At 35.7% G+C, this 23,346-nt stretch overlaps 2 protein-coding genes across 2 annotated transcripts; both read right to left on the bottom strand.

The window, feature by feature from the left end:
- Window positions 1-65: 65 nt before the first annotated feature.
- On the bottom strand, window positions 66-1,999 carry LOC141703157 (photosystem I chlorophyll a/b-binding protein 5, chloroplastic). Its single transcript, XM_074506751.1, has 6 exons — window positions 1,705-1,999; window positions 1,437-1,569; window positions 897-1,009; window positions 714-818; window positions 510-598; window positions 66-427 (listed from the first exon to the last, which is right to left on the bottom strand). Exons 1-6 carry the CDS (start codon window positions 1,917-1,919, stop codon window positions 285-287), a joined length of 798 nt encoding a protein of 265 aa, XP_074362852.1. The 5' UTR covers window positions 1,920-1,999; the 3' UTR covers window positions 66-284.
- Window positions 2,000-2,526: 527 nt separating this feature from the next.
- LOC141703156 (protein CYPRO4) lies at window positions 2,527-5,630 on the bottom strand. Its single transcript, XM_074506750.1, has 2 exons — window positions 3,856-5,630; window positions 2,527-3,032 (listed from the first exon to the last, which is right to left on the bottom strand). The coding sequence occupies exons 1-2, from the start codon at window positions 5,461-5,463 to the stop codon at window positions 2,751-2,753; spliced, it is 1,890 nt and encodes a 629-aa protein (XP_074362851.1). The 5' UTR covers window positions 5,464-5,630; the 3' UTR covers window positions 2,527-2,750.
- Between the last annotated feature and the right edge of the window lie 17,716 nt (window positions 5,631-23,346).

Genomic DNA, 23,346 nt, shown 5'->3' with positions numbered 1-23,346 from the left:
GAAAAGCTACGCTTTTAAACTTCATGGTTTTATGAGTACACTAGTGCAAATTTTGAGGCCGAAAAGGTCATTAAGCCTTACATTTAACAAAATGAATTTTCCGAATTTGATTTGTGCATGCTGGCACTTCTTGATCAACAAAAACCATTCTGTCTACCTTTACAAGTTTACAGAGTTCAAGTAGAAAACACAAAAAAAAGAAAGTTTCATGCCGGCATCATCTCCGGTCATCGAGATGTGCAATTGAGGCAAGAGTTAAGAAACAATGGCTTTGCTATTCACAATCAAGGACCAGGTTCTGCAAGTGTTTGAATGATAGTTCTGTGCCAGGGATTTGAAAGATGTTCCAGCAGGTTGTTAATAGGGCCTGCATGAGTCACTGAAGCTTGCACGATAAACCCCAGCATAGCTACCATAGCGAGCCGTCCTACATTATGCAAAACCAATCAGATATATGGCCATGACAGTAACAAAGATTATAAAGAGTTGCTAGCACTTAAACAGCTTACCATTTTTAATCTCTTTCAGCTTCCATTCCTCAGCATCTTTTGGAGTTTTAGCGAGACCAAGAGGATTAAAAAAAGGACCGCCAGGGTATCTTTTTACATTATGTAGATGGTAAGTGTTAACATATCAATTTATCATTTAAGAACTTTAGATGCTGACTGAGATGAAGTGAAGTAGTAGAAGTTGCAGAAACTAATAAATCATACCCCGGTTCTAAACCTTCCAGAGATGCTTCCAACCCAAAAAACGATCCCTCTTTGGCTTGAGATCCAGGTGAGTTGAAATCCATAAGACGTTTGGTCTCAACAAATCTGCAGATGTTACATTCCGTAAACATGACATCTGAATAATAAAAAAATATGCTGTAATGATTTGAAAAAAAGTCTTACCCCATCAAAAGTAACTGAATTATGAACAAGGTTGTAGTGCTGGCAAAACTAAACTTGGTGGTTCCGGCTTCATACCACACAGGTAATTTGCTTACCCCTGTAACGCGAAGTAACTGCAACAAGAAATTTGCCAATCATTAAGTAAATGGTTTGCAATGTGAAGCAGAGTTTTGATAGATATCATTAGCAAAAAGTAAGGCCATTGCTCCTTTTCATTATTCTCCCAAAGCAGTGGAATTAATTCATTTAGAACTAACAGTTATAGTTGGTGAGATTAGCTGTAGTATCCTCATATAGATTGTTAGAATAAGAATAGCCATCTCAACTTAAGAAAATTGAACTACAAAATGTCTCAATGCTTCAAATGAAGAGTGTGTGGTGGAAAATGAAAACACAAGAGTTAAGGATAGGGTTACCAGAAAATGTTTATGTTCATACTTCTTGATTTTTTTTTTAATATTTTAAGAACTAGATTCACTAACTCACCAAAGTGTCATAGTAAAAAGACAAGAGAAGAGGTGTAATGGTAACAGAAATTACATCTGTGAGAAGAATCCCAGCTACTCCAGCCATGGCAAAGCGAGCATGAACCAGTTCAGCCTGCACATACCACCTCAAACTTTCGGGGTCCTCCCCAAGACCAAGCGGATCAAATCCATAATCTCCAGGAAGCCTAATAAATGAGACAATACAATGTGTCAGGAATGTAATGCAACACAATTAGAGCAAGTTAAGAATGTGTTTCTATGTGCATACTGTTGAACTTTTCAGGATGCAGATATTATGGGATCGAGGATGAGGAACTCACGTTCCATCAAGATAAGGTGGAGATTCAAGGCCTGGAAGCCATGTGGGGCGTTCTTGAGCACGAATGCTGGTTATAAGATGACGACGTGGAATATGCCCCCCTCGAGCAGGCAAATAAGCTGAACTGAATGATGTTTTATGTATTTTCTTTCCGATGAAGGATGAGGTAGCAGAGCATGCTAGGACTTGGAATCCTGTACTTGTTGAAGTGTCCATCTTCTCCCTATTAAGAACTCCTTAGAATTTGCAAATTGCACCATATATACATATGAACCACAGATAGTCAGATACTGAAACATCCAGTTTGCTACTAAACTATATGGACCCCACTTATCCAAATTTCTTTTGAGCCTTTAAATTTCTTAAGCAGATACTGTATCATTTTTTGGTTTGTCAATCTGCAGCATACAACTCAGGCAACTCTGACCTTGCTTAGAAAGTCAGTTTACTTGTAGCTGTGCAAATGAAAACCTTGATGTAATCAAGCTAAAGGAGTTGTGGTTTAAAAGACTAGATTTTTTCCTATAAGTGCAATTTGCTTTTGTAAGTTAATGGTAGATAGAATGGCCTTAAAAGAACTCTAACAATCTTTACAGTAAAGGTATGTGCAAACTCATTCCATCACTGCTTATACATCGTTTGCAGCTGTGCAACAATTCAGTCAAATAAAAGTTAATTAACCTGGTAACAGAGAAATTCGGAACGACCTAATGCAGAATCATCCAGAAATAAAGATGGTCTGGTCCCAGGTGTAAAAAAAATTTGAAGCTACTCCTAAGCAATCAAAATGATAATCTAAGAAAGATATGCTAGAGCAACTCCGAAGAAAACAATGACAATATGGGACATAATACTTTGCATATCATGAATGCAGGACAAAGATAAACAGTTCTGGTTCATTAGAACTTAGAACCAACCATAATAGTCATAAGTTACAAATATAGAAAGTACAACCTGCAATTACACAAGTTCAAATTTAATATTTAGAAAGAATCTAGGACACAAGTCTAATGCGTACACTAACAGAGAGCTTTCTGTTATGTTATATCATCGCCTGTTAGATATGCTGAAGGAACTGACTTTCATTGGGGTTGCCACCACAAGTGGAGCCTCTGGTGAATCGCTGACAGCATACTTCTCATGCATGAAGCGACTTGCAACAATGGAGTCATGTTTTAGAACTATCTTGTAGCAATAGCAACTCTTCAACCCAACCTGGTTTCTGTAGCACTCATGAGAACCATCCTTCACCTGCTGGAAATTCCATATCACACTGAACTTGCCAACTGTTGCAACTAGATGGCGCTCCTGCTTCCCATCCTCCGTGACCTGAACAATTTTGGAAGGAACAATATTTTTTTAGACCAGTGTGACTTTCGGACTCAGTTTCTACTTTATTAAGGAAATAAGGGTAGAAAGAAAAATAATCAAGGAGATATTAGATAAGTTGGGGAAGAGTTTCGAGATGATTAGAGTTGATAAACAACAGGGAGACAAGCAAATTAGGAAAGATTTAGTCAGGACTTTACAATTAGTAACCTACACACTAACAATATAGTTTATGTTTACCTGTAACCAAACCAGAGCCTTAGGAAGACTACACCGGTTTATAATCAATCACAAACCACTCTATTATCAATTGCAATTCACTATAAACTAGTATACTAATGGTATTGAAATTAAGTCACCCAGAAGTTCAGGGAATCAATATTCTACAGATCCCCTTGGTCTATTTCAAAACTAGCTGCCTGCCTCAATTGCTTTTAATGAACAAGTGCTGGAAAATGTTGTTTTGCGAAATAATACAAGATATGAAGTGTTCACGTGCTACTACCAACCATACCAGCCAAAGATAAGAACACTATGAGAAAGTGAATGTACATATAATGCCAAGTGCGCAATAGACCATAAACCCTGGTCATTGAAAATGATATGCAACCATGAATTCTACATTTAAATTTACAATAACAATGACTCAAAACAAAACAGCTAGTTAATAACTCAACATACACATGAACTCAATTAATTCAGAACATTGGCTACCATGAAAATGCACATAACCACATTGAAGCAACTACATTTAACCTTAAGCAAGCACAGACATGAAATATGTATAAACGAATAATTTATAAAATCCAAAAGCAATGCATACCCATGAAAATTGAGCTTCTCTGAACTTATTGTTCAGCCCTGCCATATGTGAGTCCAATGGAGTCAGCTTCAGCAATCTCGGAGCAGAGATTCGGTTCCCCATTCGCCCAGAAAAACCAGTCTTTGACTTCCCATCCTTGTCAGTGAACATAGTGCAGATAAGGATCAAATAAGTATCAGTTGTTCCCAAAATCCACTTCCCATCATAAGTAACATCCACATGAGTGATTGGCATACCAAGACCCGGAAAAGCAGTCTTTGCCTGCCTCATAGAACTGTTGGAGTACAACCTAATCTTCCCATCAAGAGACCCAACAACAATAGACCCATCCCCAGTAGTAGCAAAACACTGAAAATTAGTCCCTCGAGAAAACTGATGCCCTTGTGCCCAATTCAACACCGGAGTATTAGCCTCAGTAAGATCCTGAACCATACCATGCCTATCACGCATATCCCACCTACACAACCTATTATCATCCAACCCCAAGAAAGTAGACCCTTGTTCTACCTGAGCTCCTTTACTATCATTAGTGACATCCCTCATCGTAATATCAGTCCCATCTTTCTCAAACTTCCATTCAGTAACAACCCTCCCCGTCTCAATATCAAACTGATGCAACCCCCTAGTATGCGGTTTCCCCTCAACCACCGGACTCATAAGCAACATATTAGTCTCAGCCTTCATCAAAATCGCCTTCCTAGGCGTCGACCTAGCCACACTCCCCCTCTCCTCTTCATAATTCACACAAACCCCTTTCCCCGAAATCCCGTGATTAAAATTCCTAACAACCTGAATCCCCACATCCCCAACCAAAAAACTATTCTCCAAAGCCCCTAATGCCAAACTCTGAATACTCCCCCCATTCGCAACATCCTCAAACTCCTCATTCAAATCCTGACTTCTCCTCACCGGGGTCTTAAACCCCGGACTTGTCTCAAAACTCTCCTCAGCATCCTCCCACACAGAATCATCCGCCTTCTCGGGATCAGCCCACCCTATAAAATCCTTCCCATAAACCTTAACCTTATTCCCCTCATTAAGCTCAACCCCATACGTATTCTCGAACAAACACTCCTCATACTTCCCCAAAAACACCTCATAATCCTCCTTCCTAAAAAATTTCACAGCCCAAACACCATTAGCCACTAAATCAACCCTCAATTGATCCCCTAAACTCTTCAATTGCATCTCAACACTCACTTTCACTCGTATTTTCGACCCGATCTTCAATACCCACCAAGAATCTTGAACTTTTGAATCATCCCCATCATCAACCTCCTCCTCCTCCTCATCCTCATCACCAATTCTTAAAGTCTTGACAAACAAATAAGTCGTAAACTTATCGGAAACAACCCACTTAGAATTCTCCGTGTTTCCACCCACATGAACATACAATTTAACCCCATTTTGCAAATTAGTACTATTACCCTGATACTTAAGTTTCAAAGATTTAAGCTTCGCATCAATTTCATCCACCGAAGAGGGTGTTTCCGGGTCTTTTCGATCCGAAAAGGCCTCGGATCCTTGGGATGATTGGGGAGATTGGGTTTCTGAATCCGATTCGGATTCGGAAAGTTCGAGATCTTCACGACTGTGAGCATGACCCATTTTGAATCTTGGAGAATCTTGAAGAATGGGATAAGAAAGTTGGGGTTTTGAGAAGTTTTCAAGAAGCGGGATTTTTGGGGTTTTGAAAATTTGAAATGTGGAGGCTTCAAAAAGTAGGTTTTGGTGTGCTACTAGGTAATAGGTAGAATAGAATATGGACGTTTGAGCCCCCGCTCCTTCAGTTTTTTTGACTTTTGTGCAAAGTTTTGAAAGTTTTGGGGTTTCTGAGGATATATCACGTGTTTAAGAGTTTATTTTTTGTTATTTCATGTATTGAGTTTGATATTCGCTTTACTCGATAATTTTTTAAAATAGATACTCATTTTTAATAATTTATACTCCCTCAATCTCTCTCAACTGTTATCGTTTCCAAAAGAGTGTTCGACACGTATGTTAAGGTGAATAAAAAATATAATTTTATAATTTTTTTTATTTTTTTTTTCTAAATAAAAATAGAATTTTTAAACTTTTATCCAGAAAGAGAAATTTTTAGAAAAAGTTACTGAACTATAATTTTTATTCATCTTGAAGTGTTTGGCGGACACTCTCTCACAAATGATAACAATTGAGAGGATTAGAGAGAGTATTTGTTATAAGAAGATTTGTATTTGGATAATGTTATTTTAGAAGGAAAGAATACCCAAAATACACCACTTTTAGACTTCAACCTCCCAAAATACGCAGATACGTTTTTTCCCAAATTGTGGGTATTTTGGTTTTTTACCATTTTAGAAGTTGAGAGAGAATTAAGAGCGAAATAACAAAAATTGCCCCGAAAGTACATCAGTTAGCAATATTTGTGAGGATATTATTTCTTTTTCCCATTTTGCTCTGAAAAAATATTTCCTTCATATATTAAGGTTTCAAAAAAAAACAACCTTATACTGAGCTATTTGAAAAATCTTTAATTTATAATTGAAATAATCAAATAACTCATTTTTGAGGTCCAACTATCTGAAATGTCTAAAAATGGTGTAAATGCACAAGTTGCGGGGGGAGAAACGTAAAAATATCAGGAACCGACAGCACAGATATAGGGGGAGCTTTGCATGGAACTAATCCTGTAATTCACATCACTAATGATTTGACAATTTCTGACAGGTTGATCAGTCGAGAAGAGATTCTTGATTTTGCTAATAAATTCAACAATGCAAATGCTGAGGGGGAGAAATAATGATTAAATTCTCGATTTTGGATTACAAATTTTATCTCAGCAAGTGATGGACAATACATGATTTTTCTTAAAAAGGACGGTAACATTATTTCTTTCATGACTTTTTAAGTGTTACAAATTTGTTTCATCATCATGATTGTTCATATGCTTTTGATGTTTACATATGTGAATACTGTTAATTTCATATTTATCTGTTTAACACTCCTAATTCACACATGTATAACCAATTATTCTTAAGATATCTCAATATAATGAACAGATCAAACATACAAGTTTTGACATGATTCAGATGATATTTCACACTATTTCCTGATGACAGCGGAATGGTGTTGGTTACACTAGGTTTTTACAATTGATTTTTACATATTTTTTACCTGGTGAAAGTTTTGAAAAAGATGAATTACTGATGAATTACTGATGATCTTTCACCTCTGGTTCTTCTCAAAAGGAATCAGTCGCAAAATCAAAGACAATAGCTAAAACTGACGTGTCTCAAAGACAATCAGTTCTAAAGGTTGTTTCACACTCACCTCTATCTTTGGAGCAAAAAGGTGGAGTAAGGAAGAAAAGTTATTCATCAGTAACAAAAATCAAGGAGATTGCAGAAAGAAAGAAAAAAAAAGTTCGAGTTGGTGTTAAGCTGGTTGATGAATCATCAAATTCTGAAAGTGACAGTGACGATCCAATTGTATTTAAGAAGCCTGCTAGACTAGTGGAGGTTACTGGTGCTAATGCAGAAGAAGACCAAAGCTTGTTTGTAGCTGTTAAACCTAAGAAAAGAAGACTAATGAAGTTAGCTGAAAAGGTTCACAAGACATCAAATGGTCTTATAGTGTTGGCTGATATTACTCTGGATCATGAATCTACAAATCCTGACAACTCATTGTCAAATCCTAACAGGTCTCAAGCAATTCCTGACAAGATAGTGACAATTTCTGATCAGACAGTTACTACATCTCAAACATCCAAGATAATTGAAATTGCTAAGGAAGTTGGTCTGCATAAGTCTATCAAGAAAAAGGCACATACTTCAACAGTTTCTCAAGGTAAGAAGGCCAAACTCCAATCACCACAAAAGGGATAAAGTACACAAGAACCATCTTCTTAAAGTGAAGATGCACCTGTTAATGCCCCAGCTACACAAGAACCACCTGCTCAAAGTTTAGGTGTAAGCATAACATCACATCTGACTATTTCTGACATTGATCAAGGAAGTCCTATTTATGAGGTTGATGATCTTATGAAGACAGTAAAAGATATGGAAGCTCATCAAAAGCACATTGCTGGATTGGATGTTGTTATCAATGATCCTATCTTTGAGGAAAGTACACAGGAACCTTCAATTCAAAGGATTGAAGAAGCTTCTACACCTCAAGTAACATAAGAACCAACAGTTCAAAGTATTGTTGCAGATTTAGTATCAAATCCTGATATGGGGTCAATTCCTGATAAGCAGCACATTCCTGATACAAGGACAATTCATGATGAAGCTGTTCCTCATTCTACATATACAGATGTACTGATCACTTCTCAAGATAAGATTGAAGAAATCTTGGTGCAACCACTCAAGGCTATACCAATGGTTGATACTCCTCAAGGTACATATCCTTTACACTCTATTTTATCTGCTGATATGACTATGATTAGATCTTTACAAAGGAATACCTCTAATCATATGATCACAGACAACTCTTCTCAGCCACCTCTTATTTATGTAGGATAAACTTCTCTGAGCTTTTCATGTGAGAATGAGAGAAAAGATTTAGTGAAAAACAGAATTCAAGAGAGGCATGATCCTTACCTGGCAAAAGGAGATGTAGATGAGAGTCAGGATTTAGTTAATCCTTGTGAGGAAGCTCTGACTATTAAAAGTCATGAGATGAGTGGTATGAGAAGTGATGAGATCACTTTAAAAGAACTGAGAGATTTATGTACTCATGGTTCTTTTCTTACAGGATCTATACAGGTAACTAAGCCTTTCAAGTCTAATCTTGATTTGAAGCTCAAAGGCATAGTTCCTGATACTGATGTTGATTCTGATATTCCTGAGAAATCTTCTGGTGATCAAGATGATTCTGATGACTCTGATGATGATAATCCTGATGCTGTTGCTTTGAAAGATGGTATTGAAGCATCTAAATTCTCTATTTTTGGTTCATCATCTCGTCATGTTGCTGTTCTACATCCTCGTAGGGCTTATAAATAGAATCATTCTTGGAGATTACCCAGTGAGAAGATATCTATGGAATCTGCTCAGACTTTAGCTGATCATGCTGTTCAATTGGTTTCACATACTGATATGAAAACATCTATGAAATCCACTACATTTTTAGTCAAAGGACTACATTCTTCCGTCTCTGCACTCAAGCAAGATATTGTTAATTTCAGAGAAGAGCTTGCTGATCTTTCTGTGACTATTAAAGGTATAAATAAACAAAGTGTTTTGCTAAAGAGAATGTTTAGCTTGAAAGCAAAACAAGATCATATGTTTGAAAAGCTGACAACTTTGGAGGCTAGTCAGAATGCTACAAATTCCAAGTTGGATGCTATTTTCTCTCTTCTACAAAGTCTAGATTCCAAAAAGGGGGAGATAGTATCAGAGACAAAATGTCAACCTGAATCAGTTTTGAGGAGAAATACCAATTCTGATGATGATGGTGATGAACAAGAAAAGGAGACTTCTGATGCTGTGAAAGTTCAAATTGGAACTGTAATTTAAAGTCAAAAGAAGACACAGTCAACTCAAGTCTCTAAGGATAGATCACATGGATCTAACATGGAAGCTGCTCTTGTTACTCCTAGTTCAATTCCTGATGACAAAGTTACAAGTTCTGATTTTTTTTCTAACACTGAAAGAGTGATAGTGATTCCTGATTCTGTGAAGGCTGAAGAAGAAAAAAAATCTATTTTGAATGGATTTATAGATTCTCTCCACTTATGTTGAAGTTGTTAATGCTGAAAACTTCAAGGAAGAAGAAATAGTTTTTGATAGAGAAGAAAGGGCACATGAAGGAAAAATCAGAATAGATGTTGACAAAGCAGATCAAGAATACAAGAATATGCTTAAAAGATCTGAAAGGGATAAATGGAGGAGTACAAATTTGAAGATGTTGTAGAAAAGAGCAGAAAGGAGATCTCAAGTATTTCCAAAGATTAAGAACAAATACAAATAGAGAAAAATTGTTGATCTTAATTGTTATGATAAATTGAGCTTTACTCCTGGAGGAATAAGGATGGATGGTTTACTTGGTTCTAATATCATGGGAGATAAAAAGTCTTGGTTAGTACAAGTTAAGAATCTTAAGTTGATTGATCCATTCACAAGATCTGGAATATGACATCATGAAGCTAAACTTGTTAACTTAAAGTTGTTGAACTTCACACTTGCTGATAGTCCTGGTCAGGAAATAACTGCTGATCACCTGGATAGACTTAAAGCTGTGAAGATTATTCTTGACAAACATGATGGTTCCGAATCTAAACAGGAGATCTTACTCTTATTGCAAAATGATCAAGTTCAAGTTCTTTCACTTGATGAACTAATGATCATGTCTACAAAGAAATTGAAGTACATTCACTATTTGCTAAGAGTTGAAGATGAAACTTCTAGGTTATGGTCAAACATGATTCTTGCCAGTATCAGAAGAAGGATACTGGATGATGGTCAATATTATTTTGGATCATATGTTCCTAAGTACATAAATTTGAGAGGGCAAGAAGTCAACATGAAGAAAGGAGAAGTTGTCATTGAAAATGTTCTTACTCAGAGGCATATAACTATGAATTTTGATTGAAGAAAAACTTGCTATGTTTCACTGGAAGACATGATGACAAAAAGAGCTCAAATCAGAAATCTGAGAGCTACTATCTATCAATTATCTGAAAAAACAGTTTATGAGAAGAATTTGAAGATCGGGTTATGTTAGGTCCCGAATTATCGTAGAAGGGGGGGTTGAATACGATAATCACTAAATTAAAAATTCTTTCGAATCTTTAGCGGATAAAATATTTAGTGCTCGGTTAGTGATTTCGTGTTTTTGAGAGGGATAGTGTTTGGAACGATAAAAACAAGGAACACAAGATATTCGGGGAAATATATATTCGTATATAAATCCTCGAGGGTGTTGCTACACTCCGGTAAATAAATTAACCGGCTACAATCTAAGAACAATAAAGTTCCTAGCTACTACAAAGATTTATAAATCAAATCCTATACAATAATCTAGCTTTTGTTTGTACTAGGATTTAATTACCGGGTAAAGATTATAATGCCCCTAAGAATATACAAGAGTTAATCGGGCATTATAACGTTACTCCGGTGAGAAGTTAAACGGATAAACAAATAGCTTGAGCTTCTCTGTAAATCAATGTTGCCATTTTCACTTCTCTTTCGGGAGAGAAGATGAACAGTAAATAATTCAGAATGAATGGTTGAATATCTTCTGCTGCAATTGTGTAGACTTTATCCAATAATTTGTGGATGAGGTTGAGACAACTTCTATGGTGACAAGAGTGTGTGGCGACAAGGAAATTGTTCTGTGGCGACAGGAGATACAAGGGGGGTTTACTTTACTCTCTATGGCGACTACAACAGTAATATTGCCTTAGCCAAAAATGGCTAACTCCCCTGTGGCGGCTTAGCTTCTCTGGCGATTACATCTTACAAAAGTATAACTACTATAATATGTACTTGATTTACACACACCATCTAGTACACGTTTGATTATTTTGTTTCTTTTTTTTTTGTTTTGTTTTCTTTCTTTTGTTTTTCCTTTTCCCTTTTTTTGTATTTTCTTTTTCTTTTTCTTTTCTCTTTTTTTTGTTTTTGTTTTTCCTTTTTCTTTTTTTTTGTTTTTAAGTTTAAATTGTAATTAAATTAATTAATAAAATAAACTTAAATATAACTTATATAAATAAACTAATTTAGATTTATAAAATAAACTTATTCAAAGTTTATAAGATAAATCAATTTAAGTTTATTAAATAAATTATTTTAAAGTCCATTAAATAATTTATTTAATTTAACAATTAAATTTTGAGCTTCGCTAGTCCCCTGAGCTGTTGAGCTGTATACCCTGCGCACCTCTTCTCGTACTTTAACATATAAACGTTCAATCCAAGTACGTTCCTCAACTTAACAATTCTTCTATAAATAATACCCAGATTCGTTTCACGAGCTGTTGACGCCTAGTGCAACTGGTCTGGTTCACAGACGACTAACCCCGATTCAGGTCTTCATATTATAACCTTGATTACATTGTTAAGCTTGCCTCAACTTTATTGCTTCAGACACTGACTGTCAATAAACAACTGTACTTTCACTGGAATCCTTTCCGGTACCTCTGTCTATACCTTGTCTTCAATTCTTCAGATTCCTATGCTTCAAACACTGTCTATCTTCAATCAATGCCAATACACTGAAATCTTCTGGTAGCGCTTGTATACTGAATCTTCAACATTTCTGAAACCCTAAAAGTCTTTAACTTTTGTTCTTCACTGAGGCATGATCATATTAATGAACTTCTTTTAGTGACCTGTAGACAGACTTCAGGCTTTCTTCTAATCTTCTGATTCTTTGTATTTGCCTTGTCTTCATTCTTCCTGATTTCTTGTGTAGACGTAGTATTATTAACCTGTCATGTTCTAGTGTTGTTATTGTGTTGAGTTATCACGTAACTGTTCATATAGCTACGCAGTCTCACCAACAATCTCCCCCTATTTGATTGTTAAACTTAACAAACAAATTAAATAGAGAGGATAACTCAACTAACAACTAGAAAAAGTAATGTACCAGGACTTGTAAATAATGCTGTTGGTTTTCTGGATCAAATACTGCATTTCCAGATTTCTCGAGTAACTGAAATGAAAGATGCTTGTTCCTCTAGCACTGAACTGATCTTCAAGTAGTTTCATCTTCATTTCCTTGGTTCTTCAGATCTCTGCCAGATAATACTTCTCAGACTTGAAGTAATCATCAACAGCTTCTTTTGTACAACCACATTTCCTGTTGAGAAGCGCATATCTCTCTTGATTCCCCCCTATGAGAATCAACTGCTTAAAGGAGATCACCTTCTTCTACCACCTCTCTCGTACAATAGGATCCTCAGATAAGAACTGATGGTATTTCACTTTTGGAAAACAGCTTCTCCCCTTATGAAGAATAGTGATGAACCAAACCACTTCTTCTGATCACTAGGAAATCACCTTTGTGTTTACTACCTCTCCCGTACAATAGGATCCGTAGTTACAAACAACAATGGTGTGGTGTAATGTACATATGCTTTACCTTTTTCTTCCTCCCTGCTATTTCTCCCCCTTAGTTGAGGAATCCTCCAAACTATTATATAAGCTTTTATCTCCCCCTTAGAGAAGTAATGTATGCTGTCGTCTGAAGGAGTTCTCATATGTTACTTGGTTGGAAAAGAAATAACAAGTTATAGTATGATTAACCATGTCCTTTTAAATGCTGCAAATATGACTTCACTGTTGATCATCATGTTCACCAATCTTCCCAACTCCTTATACCTCCCAACTGTGAGATCACCAATTGTTACCAATTGTTAGCTCCCAAAGGTCCCGAAGTATTCTAATCCAATCTGTAAATGTTAGGTCCCTAAGAGTTAGGTGACAATCATAAACAGATTCGAGACCCGAAGTATCAAGAACTATGTTTAGGGAGAGGGAATGGGATATGGTGTTTCTCTTTCTTCCTCACTGTGAGTGTGATACTGTTTTGTGTACCTCACAAGTGTTTCACTCTTCTCTCCACTCGTGTTTACACTCATTCTCACAAGTGTATCACTCCTCTCATAGCTCCAAAATCCAGCTGTACCTGCAAGGAAAATCACCTTAGCCATCCTTAAGGAGGTCACATGTGGTGCAATGGGAGTTTGCAAATACCCATCCTTGTTAGACTCGTCAGATGAATCTGAGTCATAATATACAAGTTGCTAGTTTCCCTTTTAGGGTTCCGGATTTGAACTCTGGGAAGGTAAACAATGATCCAGAATTTAGCATAAAGATCAAAGTTTCCTTCTAATATATGTGAAGACATTTCCTTGTGACTCATCAGGTAATATCTGAATCATTGTCGACAAGTTGCCGATCTGCACCTATGTCAGATCACTATCCGCAGATGCATCCAGGTTTATTAGTCCTGGGGAGGTAGACACTGACCACTGACATATGGCTATTGGATCAATATCCTCTCCTAACACCTGTAAATGCAATTGGTCCATTAAAGAACCTTGAACAATTGAATCTGACCGTAAAATGGTCGAAACTCTTGTTTCCGTCAACTCATCCTTTGTGTGTGTAACATTTCCTTGTGCATCAAGAATTGTTTGTGTTTGAGGTGGTGACACTACATCGGATACCCTGGCCGACAGGCGAATTTCAATAGACGCACTCTGTTGTGAGGATGAATCTAGTATCTGTTTTAGTGCCTTTTTAGCCATTACATCTTTTTGAGAAGATGTATGGGGGCTAGCAGTTGTCTTTGTTTAAGTACTACTTATCTTTGTAGGAGACAGAGTTGCCGAGTTGACTTCAGAACCTTCCTTATGTGGTGCACTAAGGCACTTTCTCCCTCACGCTCATTTATACTTCATTTTAGTGGTAGGAGAGTGTTGGTTGGTTCTGTTTTTTGTGTTTGTCTTTACAATCTGGGATATAAGTTGTGGGTTTTCAACCTCGTGACTATCAAATAAGAGAATGTCATTGGAGGCTGAACCTGCATCACAGAGCATATGGCAATATAGAGATAAAATGCACTTAAGATCTATAATGAATGAAAATTATGCATTTAATCTTTGAGAGAAATGATGTACAATAGTGATTTTAAAAGATTTTAATGAAATAGGCAATCACCAATATAGAAAGAAGTTTGATTTTTCTCTTAAAACTGTTTGAGTACACAAGTCTATTTTTATGCCTAAAAAGATAAATGATTTGATAAGACACAGACTGATGACCTAGCAGTATTAAGAAGAAAAGGAAAGATTTTGTTTTTTAATTTAAATGAGTTTTTGTAAAAGCATTGATCACTTAGGGTAAAGTCTAAGAAATTCTCATTCATATCAAAAGCTCCATAATCTATCTTTATAAAATTATAATCAACAACAATGTGTATTGATAAATAATCTTAATAAGAATGACTATGCTGCTAATTTCAAATTATAGTGAATCTGTTAGGTGTAGCAACTCATATAAATCCACTAGAACTTAAAATCTCACAATTATCTGCAACAAAATATTAACAATATATCATTGTCTGATACTTGTCAAGTACTTTCGATACCAATAATTATGTTGCATCCTATTTTAAATATTTAAATAAGATATCAATGAATTAAATACCAATTATCTATCAAAAAGACATCAGCATTCAATTTCATATATCGTACAATTGTTAACTCCTAACAACTGTAATATCTCAAACAATATTGGTTCCATAAATAAAGCAACATTAACCAACATTGACTTGTTTGCAATCTTAGAAAAATATTCTAAGTTCCATATACTTTGATCCATTGAGTATTGCATCTATTATCAAAGTGTTTAGGAGTTTGCAAATAAGTATAAAAATTATTCTAGGTGAACAACATATGGTTACTTCTAATAAAGCAAAATCTTCATTGACCATAGTTGTACTTCAAGAGATATTTTTACACTTTTTATATTAGTATAAGTGACTGAAGATAAGTATTGATTACTTAGAGGAGTTTTAAGTAATGTCACAAATACTAATACTTCATAATTAGTTCATAGTTAAACTCTTAACTAAATATCATTAACTGATATAAGTCAAGAATTAGCATCCAACTAATCATGCTACAATCATGATTCTGATTTCAGTGAATTCTTGAGATATAAACATTGCTAAATTCACTAAAACCAAAATCTCATAATTAACTTATAACACATAAGTTACAATCAATATACTAGATATCAATTGTTGACAGATTTGGTTATAATCAATCATGCTGCTTATTTATTTTAAGTTAGTTTGAATTATGGAGCAAATAAAATCATTGAATTGCTTCAATTTCCATAATCCAAACTACCTAAAATAAATAATAGATAGATAAATACTAAATATCTATGAGTTAGATACTAGCACTTAAATATTTATAATTATCCTTGAGTAAGTACCAATAGGATATATAAATTATATACATAGCAATCACTCTTTGGATAATTAGTAATTTTAGAAATACTTTCTAAGCATATAAAATATTTAGAGTTTTATACACATAACTTAGAGAATACTTCAACTTTCAATATTAGTGATTTTAGAAATAAGCATTGATTACTTAGAACAAAAATTCTAAATAATATCACTAATATTAAAAGTATCACAATTATTCGTACATGATACAAATAACTATGCTGCATATTATTTTAATATAATTCAAATTATGAGACTGATATGGAATGGAATTGTCTACAGTCATAATTTAAATCAATTAAAATAATATTCAAACTTAATGCTATAATACTTAACTACCACAAATGTATATGACATTGTAATCATGATAATCAAGATAATAGCACTAAGTACGAGGTACTGTATTACTGATAAATTCACAAGTCCTTTAAATATTGAAGATTTAATACTTATGAACTTATATTAAGAATTCCTTACAGATGGGATTTCCAACTAATATGCAATAAATGATATCCCACACTTACAAACCGGTCTTGAAAAATTAACTTTATCAAGTGATTTAATAAATATTTCTGTCAGTAACCCTTTAACTAAAAGACATGCTCTCGAATTAAATGATACCTGGTGTGAAGGTGCCTTGTCATAGAGTGTTCACAGAGTTGTTGGATTTGAGGTTGTTTCTCATCATAACAAGAAATCAATCTTCTTCCACGAAGTTGACAGCTTCCTGAGATGCTTCTCCTGTCACATAAGTTGACAGCTTCAGAGATGCTTCTCCTGTCTTTCTTACAACCTGCATAATCTGTATCTATATAGCCAAATATGTTAAGCATAATATCTTTAGGGTACTTTACTCCAAGAGTTGGTAGTCTCTTAAGATATCTAATAATCTTGTTAATAGCTATAAGATTGGATTCTCTAGGATCCACTTGGAACCTTGCACTTTAGCATCTTGAGAACATTACATGTTGTCTATTAGCATTTGAGTAAAAGAGTGAGCTCATCATACCTCTATAGCTTGTCATTATACCTGAGTTGCACTGATCAAGCTTTAGTGGTTTCTGTTGGTAAGTACTCTTGGCATGTTTAGAATCTTCCAAATTTTGCATCTTCAAAAGATCCTTAACTTACTCGTATTGCCATCATCCTTTTGGTTTACTTGTGCTCCTAAAAGAATTGTTCTTTTGGCTTGCTTGAGCTCCTAAAAGAATTATCCTAATGGCTTGCTTGAGGTAATTCCAAAAAGAATTGTAACATTTCCAACATACTCCTCCATACCTACTCTGCAATTATTTAGCAAATAATCTTGCACAAGTCTTTGTTAGTAGATCAAAATATAACATTATCATTATATCAGAGCACATATATAACATTATGTTCGTGCCTAGTGATAAGAGAGTTATTAATATGACGACTCTACTATTTCATATTTAACTACAACTTCAGTTAGAGTGCCATACCATGTCCTTGACGATTGCTTGAGTAGTATACTAGTTTATACCAACCTGAAGTGAGCTTGTGAAGAAGAGATATACATTGACTTCTTCTTTTGACTCACCAACCAGGAGTGCACTTGTACACATCTACTAGAGTCCAATTCCAGGTAAAATGTGCATCAGGTGCTTGATATGTCATAATGTCCTCAAGTCTCGTCACTGGTGCTATCTGTCAGATATTGCTTCCTGATAATAACCTAGCATCCAGTTTGGCCTTGTCCCTCGTAACAATGCCATTGTCATCCAGTTTGACTTCTGGTTATCCTTGTACCAATTACAAAGTTGTCATTTGGTTTGGATACCAGCTTCCCTACAATCTGCTTGCTGACTGATTGAGTTCATCTTGCTTTGTAATCACCCAATCAATCCAGATCTATCAGAGCTTCTATAACTTTCTTAGTTTCTTCTTCAGATAGAAAACTAGAGAGATACTCATTTATACTCAGTAGCCCTGCTAATCATTACTCTACCATCTGGATCACTTAAAACTAGACTCTGGGAATAATATTGACATCAAACCCTTTGTCTCAGCAGATATGTTCTTGTAGTGTCCTCTGATTTTTCAATATGGTGTTGTGTCTGACTAGTTGATCCTTCATTTTGCTCCCCCTAAGCTATTGCTGGGATTTTCTGAAAATCCTTACCCTTGCTGAATGGCTTCATTGATGAAATGAGTTGTGTTATACACTGCCATTCCACTGCTTGGATATGAATCATCAATACCATTATTTTCTCCTTTAACAGCTTGGAGCATTGAGTTGTTGAACTGTGCACTTAGACTTTTAATCATCTTCTGTTGATCAACCACAAATGCCCTGTAGGTTGTAGACTCCACTAAGTAGCCATGGAAAATATCCTAACTGTAGAACATTCTCTCCAAACACTTTGGGGTTATCCAGTGTTTGCTTTTGTTAGCCATTAACTCATTTATGGTCTTCATGTATACATCCTGATCAAGGCTTGATCTAACTTGTTGCAAACTGTATTGACTGCTCCAGCCCTTTGGTATTTAGAAAGTCTCGATTAGCTTGATATTCTCCTTGTAGCTTTAATCAAGTTCTGGTTCTTCCTTTGTACCACTCCATTCTGACACGAAGCTCCCAGTGCTGAATTTGTCTCAAAATGTTCTTGATGTTACAGATATTAATCAGAACTGCTTCTTGAATTCAGTCCCATTATCTGATCACAAGATCATTTCTTTTACAGTTGCTTCCAGCTTGATCTTATTTAATGTGATCAATCACCATCTGTTATGTATTGTCTTGAGAACGCACGAACAACAACTTTGTTTGATAAGAGTAGTCAACCACCATCACTGAGGTATATCTTTACTTTGATGTGATGTTGTCTTTGACTCCTCTTTCTGATATGCCTCACATTTATCATCCTTCTGAATTCCAGATGAGGCAGTCCTCTCACTAAACCCTTTTTACAAAAGAGTTCCTTGAGTTGATGTTCAAGGGTGAGAGCTTCTAATGCCATAGCTAAACTTTTGTCAGATGAAGCTTTACAGTAGAAACCATTGACTTCACATTTTCAGAGTTTCCAGTCTAGCCACGAGCATTTCCTTTCCTTACTCTTAGCTTCTCAATCTTCCTGCTTCAGATGAGACACTAATCCTTCATTGAATTGACATTTTTGTCCTTTGATGCAGAACTGTCTGATAAGAGGATTTGTGCCTTGATTCTCCAGCAAGAAGTTGCTTCAATTGTTATCAGTGACATCAATGATTAGTTGTTATCAGTGATAGCAATTGTTCAATTCATGACGACATCCCTTTTTCTGTATAGCTTGTCCCGTAATAAAAACCTTTGATGTCATCTTCAAAGATTATTGACGGAATAGCTTTTGTTGATTACATTTGATTGTGAGGCTCTTTCTTTGATCATATGCTTTGAGTATGAATTACCAAGAATACATATGAATTAATTGATCTGTTATGTCCTGCACTCACAAATGGATTAACAGTTCTTGGTACCCAACTTATCAGTTTTGGTCCAGATGGATTAGAGATATTATTATAAACAGAGATAACAACAACTGCAACCTTATCATGCTAATCATTATCTTTGACTGACCATTTTCTCCATTTTAATACCCTTGACAAAGTTGTCTCTGGGCTAGGGGAAAATGGTTCCTACCTTACATAAGGAGGACTAGCAGTCTTTGCCCTATTGTAATCCTAAACATGCTTCTTCTATAATTAATGCAAGTACTGAGAGATGCATTCATGGCATAAAGATAAGCAAGCACTGTATTGGGAATACATGGCATTCATTCAGAAATCTCACACATAAGAATTAAGAAAGACATGCATGATATGGAACAAACAGAATTAACAATTAAATCACTAATTTTGTCTAGTCCAATCTTGTTGATGAATCTCATCTAGCTATCTCAATCTAAATATAAACTAATACACCTTAACAAACAATTTAGATCAAAATTCAGATCAAATGAATAAATCACATTGTAATAGGATACAGAGAGTAAACATTAACAAAGGTCTTATATGCTGGAAAAACATATACCTCACTAAAGCATTAATCATGTTCAATAAATATTCAAACAATTATTTAAGATCATCCAATGTAACATGCATAAGTTAAACATCAATCCTAGTTACCAGAAAATAATCTAGTGAACTAGTTCAGCATTATCTGTGTGTGATGCTATCATGCTTGTGCGAGTGTTAAACATTTAAACATTAAGATCTTATCATGCATTGAATATTGAGAACAAGATATTGCAGTGGTTTAAGAAATTGAAACCTGAGATATGTGAGTTGGACCATCTTCAAAGATTGCTATGAAAGCAAGATATTCATAATTCTCATCATCTGATCTATCCCAACTCTTTCCCGTGCACTATAAGTTTTGACTGGCTGCTTCCCTAAGAAAACATTCCACCTTAGCCTCAACTCTTCAATTGAATCCCTACTCATCCTTGTTTGTCAAGCTTCTTGTTCTGTTGTAGCAAAACCCCTGATAGTTACTTGACACATATGTATTGTCATAACTGTTGCTATCAAATCTTATTTATGTCCCATTCTCAGTGTTATTCCCAGTGGACTAACAATGAGATTTACAGAAGGGGGGTTGAATGTAAATCTTAAAACTTTTTCAAGTTTTGAGCAGTTTCTAAGGCTAAGTGTTTTAGTGAGCAAATGTGTGTGAATTGCTTGAAGCTAATGCAGACAGATATATATTCAAACACAAATGTAAAGAACACAGAGAACTTAAAAACTTTTCTGGTGGATTTGTTGTTCCACCAGAGATGTGTTATTTCAGAAAATCTGTGATTCAAAGAATTAAATCACAGCTGCTTCCTAGTACAAACTAGATGATTTTCTCTCTGGATTTTTCTAAACAGCTCTAGAAAATTCACATCTAATTACTATCTGCTACTTGGTTTATATATCACCAAGTTTACAAGTGAAGACAAAACTGTAAAATACAATTAAAAGGCTCTTCTCATGTTTCTTCTTCATTTCTCTATCCAATGCAATTTAGTTTTAGCTGTTAATCTTTGAATACTCCCTTGTTTGCACCAGAATGGAAATGCTGCATTTTCTTGATTCCTTCTAGAGGCTGCCACATTCCAGTTTGTCTCTGTCAACCCATGTGCCTCTGTCAGTTTATGAATTGTCACTATCAACTGCTATTGAACTAAGCATCCGTTGAAGCTTTCATCCGTTGATGCCTTATCCGTTGAGGCTTTATCCGTTGAAGCTTTATCCGTTAATGCATTAGCAGTTGAAGTCTTTATCCGTTGAAGCACTTATCCGTTGATGGATATTATCCATTGAAGCTTTAGAGACATCCGTTGATGCCTTATCCGTTGAGGCTTTATCCGTTGAAGCTTTGTTTCTTATCCGTTGAAGGTCTTCAATATCAGTTGATACTTCTTTACTTATACAAAATTACAAGGCATGAAATATTTACAATTAGCCCTCCTATTTGCATATCCACTAGTAGTCAACATGACTGATAATTTCCTACAACATCTAAGAATTACAACTTGAATCCATAGAATGGAATGTGCTATAATACTAAACTTATTGCTAAGTAAAGCTACTCCTTCAACGGATAGCCAAGATGGTCTTATCCGTTGAGGCTACAAACACTAGATTTCTACTTAAGTGTTTTGTTTAACTTATCATCAAACTAATACATATATTCCTAACAATCTCCCCCTATTTATGTCTACTAGAACTGTAGGCATAAATTTGGGTTTAGCTTGATAATAACAAAACACTTGACAAGCATATTAACTGTAATAAAGCAAAAATTCAAAAGTGCTGTAAAAATGTATATGATGAGATGGAATTGAAGAATTACATTGTTTTCAAGGGTGCTCCTTTAGCCTGAGCAGATTAATTTCTTTTCCTTTGATCCCTTATTTTCTTTCCTAGCCTCCTGTCATTCTCCTCTATTTGAAGTTGAAGTTGTCTGTAGAACTCAGCTTCATCTTCTTCGTTGATGTCCAACTTAGATTGCATATCCTTGAGAGTTTCATTACTGGCAATCTTGAGCTGATCTTCAAGTCTGAAAAATCTTCTGACTCCTTTGTTGTCTCTGAACTCCATCAACCAATGAGGTGATTTGTGAACTGTAATTCCTCTTTCTTGAATGAGTAATGTTCTAGACAAGGCATTGGGCTCCCACCAAGTCTTCCTTATGTTGGCAATCTTGTTGAGAATCTCAGTCTTGGTAGTCCTGGTAAAGCCAGAATCCCTTTTTATGGCTGAGTAGACTCTAACCAAGGTATAGTAGCCTTCATTCAGAATCCTGTAGAGAGGCCAAGTTCTTTCCCCACTTCCTTTGTATTTGAACACTAGTCTATCTGGTAGCTGTCTGTAGGCATCTATTCCCCTTACTTCCTCCAGCTCATCCAGATAGAGTTCAATGTCTGAAAATTCCTTTATGTCACAAATGTGAACATAATCATCCTTAGAGGCTTGTGGCTTAGGCTTCTGAGTGAATTTGATTGAGGTTGGAGGAGGTGTTGATTTGATTTTTCTTTTCTGTTTCTTTGAGGGTGGAGAAGTGGTTAAGAAGGTGGGCAATTTGATGGTGTCCCAATAAATTGGTTCCTCCTTTGGAGTGATTGTTTCACCATGAATATTTATGAAGGGGTCAGGAATAGGAGGTAGTGGTTTGGATTTTGATTGGGTTTCTTCAGTCTCATCTACCATCTTTCTTTTTGCATTGGCCTTCTTTCTGTTCCCTTTCTGCCATTCCTCTCTTTCCTTACTTCTTTCTCCCTCATCATCACTAAACATGTCCCCCATACCTACATCTTCACTCTTGTCTTCAATTTCTTTCTTTTCTTCAACTTGACTTGCCTTTAGCTATTTTTCAAGCTTTGCTTGTGCTCTTTTGTCAGCCTTTAGCTTTTTGGCTTCTTCCTTCAACCTTGTGGCTTCTTCCCTCTTGGCTATTGAGAATTTGGGATGTCCTTGCATCACATAAATGCTCTTTCCCTCTCTAAAGATAATAACCATGTTCATCCTTTCAACCACATCCATGGTCTCTTTGTGCTTTATGATACTTCCACCCAAGACCTTGTCTTCATCAGGCTTTGGAAGAGGAAAATCCACTTCTTTCATCTAAGCAAGGCTTAGAGGATTCTTTGTAGAGTCCTTATTGGATCTGTTGTTGGGCTTGAGAACCATAGGTTTCATATTCTTGGCAGAAGTCTCTCCAACCTTATTCCTCCTTACTGGCTTGAGCTCCATAATAATTGATTCCACCTTTGTGCTATGCTTCACAGATTGTGATTAGAAGCTGTAGAACCAAAAATTTGTTGCACCTTTTCATCAATTTTCCTCCTTTGCTCTTTGACTTGCAATTCAGCTGCTGCTATCTGGATTAGATCAATTCCATCAAGCTTTCCTTTGATTTGAATAGGTGGAGAAGTGGTGATGGCAGGAACTAGCACTTGAGATATTTGAACTATTGTTGATGGCTCTCCTTCCCATTCCCTTTTATTCTCCCCCTTTTTGTTATCATCAAGGGTAGGGGTCAAGCCTTGTGCTTTTG

The sequence above is a fragment of the Apium graveolens genome, unplaced genomic scaffold (genome assembly GCF_009905375.1).
Source record: "Apium graveolens cultivar Ventura unplaced genomic scaffold, ASM990537v1 ctg628, whole genome shotgun sequence".
In the NCBI taxonomy this organism is placed as follows: domain Eukaryota; kingdom Viridiplantae; phylum Streptophyta; class Magnoliopsida; order Apiales; family Apiaceae; genus Apium; species Apium graveolens.
This window is presented reverse-complemented; position numbering and strand designations above follow the sequence as displayed.